The sequence below is a fragment of the Lycorma delicatula genome, chromosome 1, assembly GCF_047948215.1.
Source record: "Lycorma delicatula isolate Av1 chromosome 1, ASM4794821v1, whole genome shotgun sequence".
Classification (NCBI taxonomy): domain Eukaryota; kingdom Metazoa; phylum Arthropoda; class Insecta; order Hemiptera; family Fulgoridae; genus Lycorma; species Lycorma delicatula.
The window spans coordinates 395,337,704-395,351,942 of record NC_134455.1 but is presented as its reverse complement, the minus strand read 5'-3'; the positions used below and the strand labels follow the sequence as shown (position 1 = coordinate 395,351,942).

The following is a 14,239-nucleotide window of genomic DNA, read 5'->3' as shown; positions in this document are numbered from 1 at the left end:
TTACATGATAATAACGAAATTTTGAACCGGATGTTTCTGTTTTTGCAAAGTACCAGGGTACTACAAAAAATTTAATATTAATCGTATATATTTTTACGCTAGAAGAGTTTTTGATAATTTTTAACCTTTACTTTAAATTTTGATTTTTTTGGTTCTATGAATTTAATTTTATTATCCGAGAAGGGCGCTTTTTGCACAACCTATCGGAATTAGATAAGTTTTATATAGTTCCTTTATTCTATTATTTTAACTTTTATATTTTAAAAACTTCGTCTGCGGTATTAGTTTTGAGTTTTATTTCACTTTTTTGACTTTTGTTTTAATAAATTTTATTACATGATTTATATTAATTTTACACCTTATGTTTTATTATTTTGGAGTTATTTTACACTTTTATTAATAAAAATTCCGGGCGATGGTAACGCTCAGGCGTTTTTCGTCCACAAAAAAAAAAAAAAAAAAAAAAAAAAAAAAAAAAAAAAAAAAAACTGTACAAGCCGCCACTGGTAAACAAACATTCAGGTCATGTTCTACTGGTAAAGCAAAACAAAAAAAGTTATATGAAGATATATTTGGACACCCAATTTAAAAATCATAATACAAGAATATACACTTGGAAAAAGCCAGGCGATACTGCAAGGTATCAGATAGATTATATCATGGTTAAGCAAAGATTTAGAAATCAACTCGTTGACTGCAAAACTTACCCTGGAGCAGACATTGATAGCGACCATAATTTGGTGATAATGAAATGTAGATTGGGGTTTAAAAACCTGAAGAAAAGGTGTCAGATGAATCGGTGGAATTTAGAGAAGCTTGAGGAAGAGGAGGTAAAGAAGATTTTTGAGGAGGACATCGCAAGAGATCTGAGTAAAAAAGATAAGGTAGAAAATGTAGAAGAAGAATGGGAGAATGTTAAAAAGGAAATTCTTAAATCATCAGAAGCAAACTTAGGCGGAATAAAGAGAACCGGTAGAAAACCTTGGGTTTCAGACGATATATTGCAGCTGATGGATGAACGTAGAAAATATAAGAATGCTAGTGATGAAGAAAGTAAAAGGAACTATTGGGAATTAAGAAATGATATAAACAGGAAGTGCAAACTGGCGAAAGAAGAGTGGATTAAAGAAAAGTGTTCAGAAGTGGAAAGAGAAATAAACATTGGTAAAATAGACGGAGCATACAGGAAAGATAAGGAAAATTTTGGGGTACATAGAAGAAGGAAGATTAAAGAAAAACAAACCAACATACTTGGCGTTTATAGACCTAGAAAAGGCATTCGATAACGTAGACTGGAATAAAATGTTCAGCATTTAAAAAAAATTAGGGTTCAAATACAGAGATAGAAGAACAATTGCTAACATGTACAGGAACCAAACAGCAACAGTAACAATTGAAGAACATAAGAAAGAAGCCGTAATAAAAAAAGGAGTCCGACAAGGACTATACTACCCTAGTCCCGTTACTTTTTAATCTTTACATGGAACTAGCAGTTAATGATGTTAAAGAACAATTTAGATTCGGAGTAACAGTACAAGGTGAAAAGATAAAGATGCTACGATTTGCTGATGATATAGTAATTCTAGCCGAGAGTAAAAAGGATTTAGAAGAAACAATGAACGGCATAGATGAAGTCCTACGAAGCAGGAGTGATGTAAAATGCCGAATAGCACAAGCTAAACGAGCCTTCAGTAAGAAATATAATTTGTTTACATCGAAAATTAATTTAAATGTCAGGAAAATATTTTTGAAAGTGTATGTTTGATGTAGGATGTAGTGGGTATACTGAAATGAAACGACTAGCACTAGATAGGGAATCTTGGAGAGCTGCATCAAACCAGTCTGAAGACAAAAAAAAAATATATTTGGAAACGCTCATTTAGCGAGTTCGATCTGATTTTTCCGTCATTTTTATCTTTCGCCGGCCGAAACATTTCCGAACTTATATTTATTATAAACATATGCTTTCAATTTCACCGGTCAAACATACCGTGAAAGATTATTACATTCTTCGTGTATTACCTGTGTATAAAGATAATTTTTGAAACAAATAGGGAAAAAAAGGATTCGTAGATCGGTATATATCAGAATTTCCTTAGTTAAATTAATTTATAAATTAATTTTTTCCAAAATATAATTACATAATGTATTTACACATAATATTTGAAGGGTATACATTTATTGTAACCTATAAATATTATTTAATATGTACATAATTTTTATACAAGCATATTTATCTATTAAATAAAATTTTATAAACATTTGTTAAACAAAATCGGCACAGCACTCGTGTCAATTTTTATTATAATTATTAATATTAGGAAGCAGCGTTTTTTTAAATTAATTACTTAACGTTAAAGAGTCTGTACAATTTGTATACATTATTAATCGCAATAAGTGAGCGAATTATTTGTCTCAGAAAGTCTGCGAACAAAGCCAACAACGAAAATCTTGCAGTCACCTCACGGCTAAAGCTAAAGAAGCGAACAAAAGACTAGGAATCGCCGCAAGTCTTGTTCCATTTCGAATCGAACCTGTGTTATGAAGACTGGCAGGAGGTGGTCTTGATGAACCTGTTGCAAATTCCTCATCGTAATCTGAAAAATAAATAATTATTTATTAAAATTATCTTTCTTTTTAATTAAAATATTTTTTTTGTTATTTATTTAGTATAAAAAATACATTACTTTTTTACAAAAGATTTGAGATCGTTCCAACCTCAATATAATGTAATTTTTTTTTCTCTTATTTTTTAATACGGTTGAATATCTATAATTTTTCCCGTGGATCAACGAATAGAATAGATATTCATACAGTTGAATTTGAACTTATAATACGTGGTATTGTCGAAAAAATTGCAGATCGTCGAAAAAAATGGTGCATATGTGGTCTCATAAACCTATTTTCCAGAAACAATAAATTTATTCTCAATTTTGACCTAAAAATGCTCAATACATTTTTGACAACCATCCTGATTTCTGTAGAAATCACCCTCCGCCACCCCTCCATTTGTAACACTTATGAGCTTTACCGGAGGTCATCTTCGAAACGTCGGCTTTTGACATATTCCAGTCCGCCTCGGCCAGGAAGCCACCGACGCGAATGCAACGAATGACAATTCCATCGGTATACTTTAACGAATTCAAAACAAAACACATCTTACCAAGTCTTAAGTAAGACTGAAAGGACTTAACTAAACAAAGGAACTGTGTAAGACACGCGTTTAACACGCAACAGGAAACATAAAAATATTACACGGAACAATAAAAACGAAGTAACACTGAAACAAACAAAACAAAGCACAAAAACAAAATCATAATTTACAATACAAAATATCAACAAAAACATAATACAAGAGAAGTTCAAGCAGAACTCTAGATCCCATCATTTATTCCTTTGCCAAGTACATTATAAAAATTTTCCATTATTGCCCGGTTGGCCTAGCTTCTCCAGTTTACATAGAGATCTAACGCAGACCCGAGAAGATCAAGCCGACAGATGGTTTCCGTATGCATTAACTCGTTCTTCACACACTCCTAAAAAAGAAAGTAGGTGTCATTCAATTGTCCACACTGAGGACACATCCCAGATTCTATCAGGCCGAATTTCTATAGTCTATCTCTAAAAGCACCATGATCTGAAAGAAATTGCATCACGTATTTATTAGGATATACCCAAGAGGCTTCTCGCAAACCAACAGCATTTGGAAAGAGATCATGCGTACAATTACCATTCCGTCTGGCCTGCCACAAAGCATTGCCGTGTTCTTCAATTTCTCAAACTTTATCCGAAGTCAACCGACCAGATACGAAAACATACCGCTGTTGCTTCTCAGATACGACAAAGTCTATCGGTTTCACGCCTGCAATCTCTAAGAATATCTCTCGTGAAATAGTACGGTAACCATCCTTTACCGTTAACAATACTAGGACTTGAGCGCTTAATAATATGTCCCCCATAACTTTTATATTTTACCGTACCCGCCTAAAGAGATTCCGCATATAGCAAAATAGCCTCGCATATGATTTAAGCAGTATAGTTTGCTAAGTGAAATACTGAGCTGAAGATCACTTCATTCCTTATCAATTTTTCAAGAATATTGAATATGGCCTGCATTTTTTCTTTTTTTTTTTTTTTAATTTACGCTACTAAATTTTAGGTAGATTTCATAAGAAAGTTACCTATTGCAACTAACGGGTACCATGATTCGACTTCCGGAAAATTTCAACATATCTTCGCGTTTGACAACCCGCAGACCCCAAAACCACCGTCAGTTCAAAAGTATATATATATATAACTTTTTTGTGGACACGATAACTGCCGTAATTTTGTACCAATCACTTTCAAATTGATACATAAAATAGAACAACCCAAAATTTTAGTCGAGTTCGTTAATGGACAAAATCGGACCCTGGGGTGGAAATGGGAGGGCTTTCCGAGGAAAAAAAATATCGCTATAACTTTCTTATTAAGTTAAATATCGAATTCGTTTGAAGTACCTACTATTCTTTGGATAAGGGCCTAAAATTTATCTAAATAAAGTTTTTGATATCACCAACCGTTGGCCCACGGGGTAGAAAAAATTGGGTTTTGAAGACAAAAAATCATACCTCCCTTAATAGGCGCAGTATCGAATCTGTTTAAAGTGGTCGTTAGTCCTCTAAATATTACTTAAAAATTTTATCTGAAACAATTTTTGATATGACCAACCCTTACGTCAAGGTATGATCAAAATGGTGCTGGAATTATAAGAAGATGGGGCTTGTGTGCTAAACATGTGAATCTTTTTTCACATGCAACCGTTGTATTTAGTAAATTTGAAAAAACAAAATATCGTTATAACGTTCTTATGGAATCGGTTTAAAGTGGAGGTTAGTCCTTTAAACATTACCTAAAATGTTTGTTTGAAACATTATTTGATATCATCAACCCTTATGGTAAGGGATGACCAAAATAAAAAAAAAAAAAAAAAAAAAATATCGCGATAACTTTCTTATTAAGTAAAATATCTCGATCTTGTTTAAAGTTCCTACTATTCTTTGGATGAAGGCCGAAAATTTATTTAAGGATAGTTTTTTTTTTATATCACCAACCAATGAGCTTGGGGGTTATAAAAATGGGGTTTTGAAGAAAAAAAATCATATAGGCACAGTATCAAATCGGTTTAAAGTGATCGTTAGTCCTCTAAACATTACCTAAAACTTGACCTAAAAATGACCAACCCTTACGCCAAGGGATAACCAAATAAAAAAAAAACAAAAAAAAAACGGAAAAAACAAAATATCGCTTAAATATTCTTATTAAGTAAAATATTGAACTCGTTTAAAGTCCCTAATATTCTTTGGATAAGGGCCTAAAACTTATCAAAGTTAAATATTTTGATATCACCAACCATTGGGCCAGGGGGTTAAAAAAATCGGGTTTTGAAGCAAAATATAAAATACTTTCCTCAATAGGCAAAAAAAATCGAATCGGTTTAACGTATTCGTTAGTTCTCTGAACATTACCTAAAACATTTTTTGAAGCAATATTTGATACGACCAATCCTTACTCCAAGGTATAACCAAAACCAAAAAAAACCGAAAAAACTAAATTTTGCTATAACTTTCTTATTAAATAAAATAACGAATTCTTTTAAAGTACTTACTATTTTTTTGGATAAGGACCAAATATTGATCTAAGTAAATTTTTTTGATATCACTAACCAGTGGCCCAGAGGGTGGAAAAAATTAGGTTTTTGAAAACAAATAAGCATACCTCCCTTAATAGGCAGAGTATCGAATCGGTTTAAACTGGTCATTAGTTCTCCAAACATCACCTAAAACTTTTATCTGATACAATTTTTTACATGACCAACCCTTACGGTAAGGGATGATCAAAGCGTTTCTGAAATTGTAAGAAGATGAGGCTTTTCGTATCCTAAACATCTGAAACACATGCAAAAACTGTCGTATTGAGTAAATTTGAAGTTTTTCTTAACTTTACGGTGGAAATCTTTTTGATTCCCTACTTAGCACCGGTGAAATTTACTTTCGCCTTCCGGCGAGCCGAAAGGGATTTTTTTTGATTAAAATTTATATAATTAGTAATATTATTATTATTATTATGCTTTTACGGCCAAGATGGGACCACTTAAGTCAATTTTAGTTGGATCTTTTCTGAGAAAACCGTGTTATTTTACTCTTTCGAGCTGCCCAGTATTTCTTCATCCGTTCAGATCTTGCTTTCTTTTTTTCATCCGTAAACACCCTCTTCGTTGTATTTTGTCGTTTGTCTGCCTTTTGTTTAAATCTAATGCTTTTATCTTTTAGCTTTGTAATTTTTCCAGTTTTATTCTGTAGGTCGGTCAGGGAAATTCCCAATTCTTTCATATCTTCTCTAATTTCTTTGATCCATCCTACTTCTAGCTTTTGGAACCAGAGCTTTTCAATGATATTTCTTGACGGTCTTGTTTCCGGTGTCCTTATGAGATGACCGAAGAAAGAGATTCTTTTTTTCCGCATAGTATCAGTAACAGGCTCTATTTCTCGATACACCACCTCGTTTGGCACAATCCACCATCGGCCTTCTTTTTGGTGTTTTTTATCGATACACGTTCTGACAATTCTCCTCTCTATTTTCAGAATTTTTTCGATTCGGTTTTTCTGAGTGATTTTGAAAAGGGTCTCGCTTCCGTAGGTGACTTCTGGCTGTACTACAGTTTTATAATGTTTAAGTTTTGTTTTAGCAGAAAGGCATTTTTTGTTATATGTTGACCGAGTTAATTTTTGGGATTTAATCATTTTATTTGTCCTGTTTTGCCATGTCACTTTTTCATTTAAATTATAAGTTATTATTTCCCCTAGATATTTAAATTGTTTTACTATTTTAATTTTCTGATCGTTTACCGTAATGCGATCTATTACCAGAGGATCTATGGCCATCAGTTCAGTTTTTTCGAAAGAGATATGAAGCCCTATCTTTTGTGCTAGGTTTTGAAGGCTCATGATTTGCGTTTTGGCTTCTTGAATATTATTTGCTAAAAGAGCGAGGTCATCTGCAAATCCTAGGCGATTTAGTGCGATGGAGTTTTTCTTAGTACCCATTTTTATATTTTTGGGATTTATTTCATACCATTTTCTCATGACAAATTCAAGGGCGCGGTTAAAAAGGAGTGGTGAGAGGCCGTCTCCTTGCCTCAATCCAGTTTTTATGTAGAAGGGTCGAGAGAGTTCACCTCTGAATTTCACTCTGGACTGGGTATCGGTTAAAGTTAATTTTATCATGTTTACGAGTTTAGGGTGAAGGCCCAGGTTTCTCAGAATATTCAGCATGGATGGTCGGTGTATACAATCATAGGCCCTTTTAAAGTCGACGAAGGTGATTATTAGTTGTTTTTTCCGTCTTTTATATAAGTCCATCATAAGTTTTAGGGATATTATTTGCTCCGGGCAACCTCTCCATGGCCTAAATCCCCCTTGGTATTCCCCAAGTTCCAGTTCAAGTTGGTCTTTGCATCGGTTGTATATGATTCTCGACAGGATTTTGTATGTGCAATCCAGGAGAGATATGCCTCTGTAGTTTTCAGGATTAGTTTTATCCCCTTTTTTATGTAATGGATGGATGAGGGCTGTGGTCCAGTGTTCTGGAAGTTTTTCTTCGTTCCATATTTTCACGAGGCATACATGTAGGGAAGTTTTGACTGAATAAACTGATGAGTGTTTCCAGAGTTCTGCGAAAAGCTGGTCTTCTCCGCTTGCTTTGTAGTTTTTTATTTCATTTAAGGCTGCGAGAACTTCTTGAAATGTTGGCGGATTGATATTTACCGGTGAAGTTTTAACTGGAGTTTCAGTGTCAATCTCAAAAAGCTCTGGGGGGTCGTCACAGTTGAGGAGTCTATTGAAGGTTTCTGCTAAAATTTCAGCATTTTCTTTATTGGTGTGGGCCATATTTCCTTTTTTTCCTCTCAGCATAAGGGTGGGTGGTTCATATCTTTGAAGAGCCTGACCAAAAATTTTATAATAGTCTCGGAAATTAGTTTTCTTGGAACTTTCTTCTATTTGCTGAATCAAGTTTTTTTGGGCTTGTCGTTTGGTTCCTCTTATAATTTTCTGAGTTATTTTCCTTCGTTTGGTGAATTCACGGTTAGATTCTTCAGTTTTCTGGGTTTGGTGGTTGATCCAAGCCCGGTGTCGGTCTTTAATTAGTAATATATATAAATAAAAGAAAATTATTTAAAAAGAAAAATATTACTAAAAACAATACTATTTGTAAACAAAATATAGTCAAGGATTAAGATAAAATCTGTAAAGAATAAAAAAGTATTTTTTTCACGCTTAATTTATAGAGATCAAATATATGAAATTATCAGGTCATATTACTTTTTGTTCTACTCGAAATAGCCTGTAATCTCGTTACGATAATGGGTATTAATGTAATCGAGCAATCATGTAATAACGGTTAAGCGGTTAACAAATTTAGAACGCTACAGAATTTTACTGCGTACTCAGAAATAATTTAAAATGAAGCTATCATAACTACCAGAACTGATGTGTAAAAATAGATATACAAAACACTCATTTTTTAAATCTCTCATAAACCATCTCGTTTATCTGTTCATGAATATACTTGTGCAATTATCCATATATATATATATATATATATATATATATATATATATATATATATATATATATATATATATTATTATATATATACATTATTTTTTATGGCCGCAAAATAAAATACAGAGTGATCCAGGAAGAATGTAACAAACTTGTTCTACTTATAGTAGAACACGTTCTACTTATGAAAAAAATCTTATGCGGACACCACCTGACTTCCTTGTACATCTATTAAATTACATATACATACATTTTGCTGCACTTCATTTAAACTTATTTCATTTGTAAGTGGGATACAATCCTCCAACCTTTAATAATGTAGACAGTTACACAATTGTTGAAATATTAGTTTTTATTAACATAAAATATTTATACAATTATTAATTCTACGATTTCACATGAAATAGGATAGAGTTAAACTCCCTTTATTACTCGGATTACTAGATCAGTATTATTTGTATCTTCGTGACTTGCTGATTAACAAAATTTTCAAATTTCTTTTGTGTTGTATAAATAAAAGTTAATAATAATGTTTTAGACTTTCGGAACGTCAGGTAGAGACCATTGTTCGCAAAGTCGCTGCAAAAATGACGGACGGCAGACCGGTCACGCCAGATACATTACAACAGACCGTGATTACTGAGCCGGCCAGGCTCCCCGAAAGAGCTACCAGACATCACCCTGTCTACTGGTGGTCCTCAGATATTGCGGATCGACGCAGGGTTCTGCAATCCGTGAAGAGGAGCGTGCAGAAACTTAGAACGAGAACATACGGAGCTGATCGAGGCTTGAACATGGCGATTACACGATATCGAGCAGCAAGAAAACAGTTTAACTTCACGATTAAGCATGCAAAAACACAGAAGTGGAGGGAGCTATGCGGTGAACTAGATGCTGACCCCTGGGGACGGGCGTACCAGGTAGTCAGGAAGAGACTGGGAAGACGGTTGCTCGTCCTTAATAAGATAGAAGCTACACGACACGTGGAAGCGCTTTTCCCGCGGATTGATACGGGCGTAACGGAGCTAATACCTGGTGAACTCGGCAGGTTTACCCAGGATGAAGCGGCCACTACGGTTAAAAAACTAAAAAATAAAAAGTGTCCAGGACCCGATGGTGTGTCAGCTGCAGTCATAACGGGTCTGATGTCCGTCATCCCGTGGGAGATGACAGACAATATCTGTCATCTCCCACGGGAGATGACAGATATTGTCATGGGAGATTTATGGGGTCCAGCATTGCTTTTTTCCGGCTTGGTGGAAAGCATTAAGAACCGTTTTCTTACCCAAACAACAGTCGGTTCCAGGGGTTCTCGAATATCGCCCTATAAGTCTCATTAATAATACGGGCAAAGTCGTGGAGAGGCTCATCGGTAATAGACTAACTGAGGAGCTGGAAAACAACCCTCCTCCATGAGAGTCAGATTGGTTTTAGGCGGGAGAGGTCAACTATAAACGCCATCAACAAAGTCGTTTCACGGGCTGCTGCGGTGAGGGCTGGGATTTGGAGAACCAGACGAATCCCGCTAATAATAATCCCGCTAAAGAATAAAAACATTAACAAAAGATGATAAATATTAACAGGAAGAGAATGTTAAAATCAAAGATGAATGAAAGGATTAACAGAAGATAATAAATATAAAAACAAATATAAAAATACTGAATAGAAACATTAACAAAAGATGATAAATATAAAGAGGAAGAAGAGGTTAAATCCAAAAAAATAAAAAGAAAGAAAATGTTGCAAAAAAAAAACATTAAGAGAAGATGATAAAAATATTAAAACCAAAGAAAGAATAATAAGCACGTTGTACTTTAGTGTTTTTAAGGGGAAATTTTATTAAGTTATTATCTAATAATACTAAAAAATGACATTTACCAAATATGGATTTTAAATACAATATGCTTAAGAACCATGTCCCGTATTCTTGAATGTGATAAAGTGTACAATTAAATTATTATCCTGCTTCCAGCTATTCTTTTTGATTCATTTTTGTTTCGGTTCTTTTATTTTAAAGAAAACTTTAACCATGTTCTTGAAAAGGCCCCAAAAAAATTATGGAGCAGCACCACTAATTTTAGGTACGAGCCGTCCCTGATAATTGTGTAATTTTGAAAAGGAATTCTTCATTTATTAGTTTATAAAGGTTTGTTGTTAGTTCGTTTTCTCTGGAAGTTTTGGAATCTTTGATAAATTTTATAATATCTGTAATTTTTCTTGTATGGTTGGAAGTTTTGGGCATTTTCTTAAAAATCTCATTTAATTTTGAATTTTACGCCATTTAGGAAATTTTTTAAAGTTATTTGGTGAGAATTTTGCAATTCTCTTCAATTTTCATGGCCAATGAAAATTTCTATGAATTTCAATGAAAACCTTCTCTCTTAAAATATAAATTATTGGCTGAATATTTACTAATTATTTTTCTGAACGCTCTGTCGAAATTTGTTCGGTTATTTATTTTGGAAGGTTGCATTCCTTAGATTTGATTTTTGAGAAATTTTCTTTTTCTCTATCTCAGGATTTAAGTTTTTTTTTAGTATTAGGAACTTGCTTTATTTGATTCATATTTATAATAATTACTATTGTTTTTAATTTTTACAAATAATTGTAGCTTTAATAAAACTATTCATACAAGATAGAAAATTGAGGAAAATACTTTTATTAAATGATATATATATATATATATAAGAAGATGGAAAAAGACAGAAGAAGTTCTCTGGCCGCCTCAACGTGGGTTCTCCTAGCGGATGCCAACATCCCTGTCCGGAGTAGCAGGTCTAGCCGGCCCGCCGAGGGAATCGTTGGACGCGAACGCTACCTTCCCGCTCCAGCTCGCCGGACTTCAATCGCCCTGGCCGGCCCAGGGTGGGATCGCTCGGGGAGAATCGCCTCGGCCGCGCCGGCGAAAAACGACCGATGCCGACCCGGCACTGCTGGGCTCTGAGGGCCACCACTGCCACGCTGTAGTGGGGGACGCTACTGCCGCTGAGGGAAAGCCCGGTCTGACTTTAGTGGGCGAGCCGCAATTCCCCGACTTTGCCGGAGATCAGCTTCCGGACCCAACAGCTCTTTGCAGAGCTAACGCAAAAAACGGGTCCCTTCTCAGGGCCACCACAAGGTTACAAATTACGAGCCGTCGAAGCCATTCGGCGACAATATATGTATATATATATAAGGTAGTCCAATTTAAAACGTAACCTATCAATCTGATCAGCCTTCTATAATATTTGAATTGATTGGCTTACTCCCCTTCATTTCACTGGAATGGACTCGTCCAACATGTGAACATCGCATCGACGCATTAAAACTGTTGATAGCCATAAAAATGAAATAATAATGCTCAGTGAATTGTTACAAAGATGGTGTTTTGACAAGACGAACGTATCTTTATTATATTAGCACGAGATCAGTGGTTATCATGCAAGAATATTTTATACTTTACCGTGATCAAACAATACCTAACAAGACATCAGTTTTGAGGTTTGTGGCAAAATTCGAGAGACAGGTTCTGTTAATAATAAGAAACATAAAATATCGATGACAGTGTTGAATGGAGACACAGTCGCTGAAATCAAAGACCTGCCTCGCCAAAAAAATCAATTTGACGTTTGTCACCTGAAATTAACAAAATCATCGGGCGACTAAAAAATTAAACTTAATACCATATCAAATTCAAAGAGTTCATCAAATTCTTGATCCAGATAAACAAAACGGCTAGAATATTTTCAATGGTTTCTTCGATTCGTGCGTGAGGGTATTCATGTTATGTATTAAATATTTTTCACAAACGAGGCTTAGTTTCATCTAAACAGCCATAACAGTTGATTTTAGAGTACTGAAAACCCCCATGCATATCATGAAAATCAATTGCACCCGCAAAAGATGGGCGTTTGGTGTGCGATATCACGAAAAAAAAATTGTTGGTTCTTTTTTTTCGAGTACGATTAATCCAGAACCATATCAAAATATTTTATTGTACTTCACTGCACTCTTAGAAGAGGATAATCGAAACTGCTGTTTCCATCATTACAGTGCAACACCATACTACACATATTCAACTTCTGATTTTGTTAACGAATTTTTTGGGATTCCATTATTGGTAGTGGGTTATAGCAACCAAGATCTCCAGATTTCACTGCGCCATATTTATCTTTGTGATTCATTTTTTCCTGTTTAGCCTACGGAAATTACCGTTCAGGTATTACTTCAGAGGATGATATATATGAGTGTATATGAAGTGTAGTTTTCTACAATCTCAGTTCGACCGTTCCTGAGATATGCGGTTAATTGAAACCCAACTACCAAGAAATTATATCTTTTTTCTCTTTCCTGTTTAGCCTCCGAGAATTATTGTTGAGATATTACTTCAGAGGATGAATGAGGATGATATGTGTGAGAGTAAATGAAGTGCAGGCTTGTACAGTCTAAGTTCGACCGTTCCTGATATGTGTAGTTAAATGAAACCCAACCACCAAATAATACCGGTATTCACGATTTAGTATTCAAATCCGTATAAAAGTAACCGTCTTTACAAGGACTTGAACGCTGGAACTCTCGACTTCCAAATCAGCTGATTTGGGAAGACGCGTTTACCACTAGACCAACCCGACGGGTTATTTTTGTTTTTACCTCAAAGAAAAAGCCTGCAGTAACAAACCAGGAACACTTAAACATTTAAAGGTCAATATCAAGCAAGCTGCTTTAAATATCGACCCACAAACTTTGAAAAAATTGCAAAAAACACAGTGAAAAAGTTGGAATCTTGAATTCATGAAGGTAGTGGCTATTTCGAGTATTTACTCTAACATTTAAGATATCGGAAAGTTTGGAAATAGAATATTTAATTTAAAAACATACAAATGACTTTTTACTTCCTTGTACGAGGTAAAGAAAATCTTATGATCGCGAAAAATTACGGTTTTCATATTTCAATGGAAATATATATTTTGAGAATCCCTGAATCAATTTTGAGTAATTTCGGCTTGCGTATGTATCTTGGCATAACTCAAACACGATTAACCACACTATGTTAAAATTTTGAATTTAGGACTTACTTGTAACATTGAATTGTGCACCTCCCATTTTGTTTGGAATTGACTTGACCAAAAATGTCCAAAAAAGCGCAAAATAAAAAAAAAATTGGATTTTGGACTTTTTTAACTACAGTAATAAGCCCTCATTGAGAACTATTCAACGATGTATCATAAGCGGTACTTATTTTCATCGGTTCAAGAGTTATACTAAATAAAATTTTAATTAAATGAATATTTTGATCTTATAAGGGGAAGGCACATCGGATCGAATTCGACTTAATTTCCTTTTTTTTTAACAATTTTTTTAATTTAAATATACTGAAACTAGCAGACCCGGCAATGCTTCGATATTGCTAGATTTGAGTATATAAATAGATTAAATTAATACTTGAAAGTTTGATAAAACATTAACAAAATGAACTTACGGAACTTCACAAAATTTAACCTTTCCCTTTTACCCTTTCCCTTTTACCCTTTCCCCTTTCCCTTTACTTTTCCCACTTTCCTCTATTCCCCTTTCCTTCTCTTATTTCTCTTCCCCTTATTATTCTTTCCCCCTTCTCCTTCGCCCATTCCCCTTTTCTTTTTTCTCCTTTCCCCTTT

At 34.4% G+C, this 14,239-nt stretch overlaps 1 protein-coding gene across 1 annotated transcript in view; it reads right to left on the bottom strand.

Moving 5' to 3' along the window:
- Positions 1-2,292: 2,292 nt before the first annotated feature.
- The window catches only part of LOC142318475 (lachesin-like), a 903,759-nt gene continuing 891,812 nt past the window's right edge, over positions 2,293-14,239 (bottom strand). Inside the window, exon 14 of the mRNA XM_075355059.1 lies at positions 2,293-2,597. Coding sequence (XP_075211174.1) covers positions 2,458-2,597 — 140 coding nt within the window. The 3' untranslated portion in view covers positions 2,293-2,457. The remainder of the gene's footprint in view (positions 2,598-14,239) is intronic.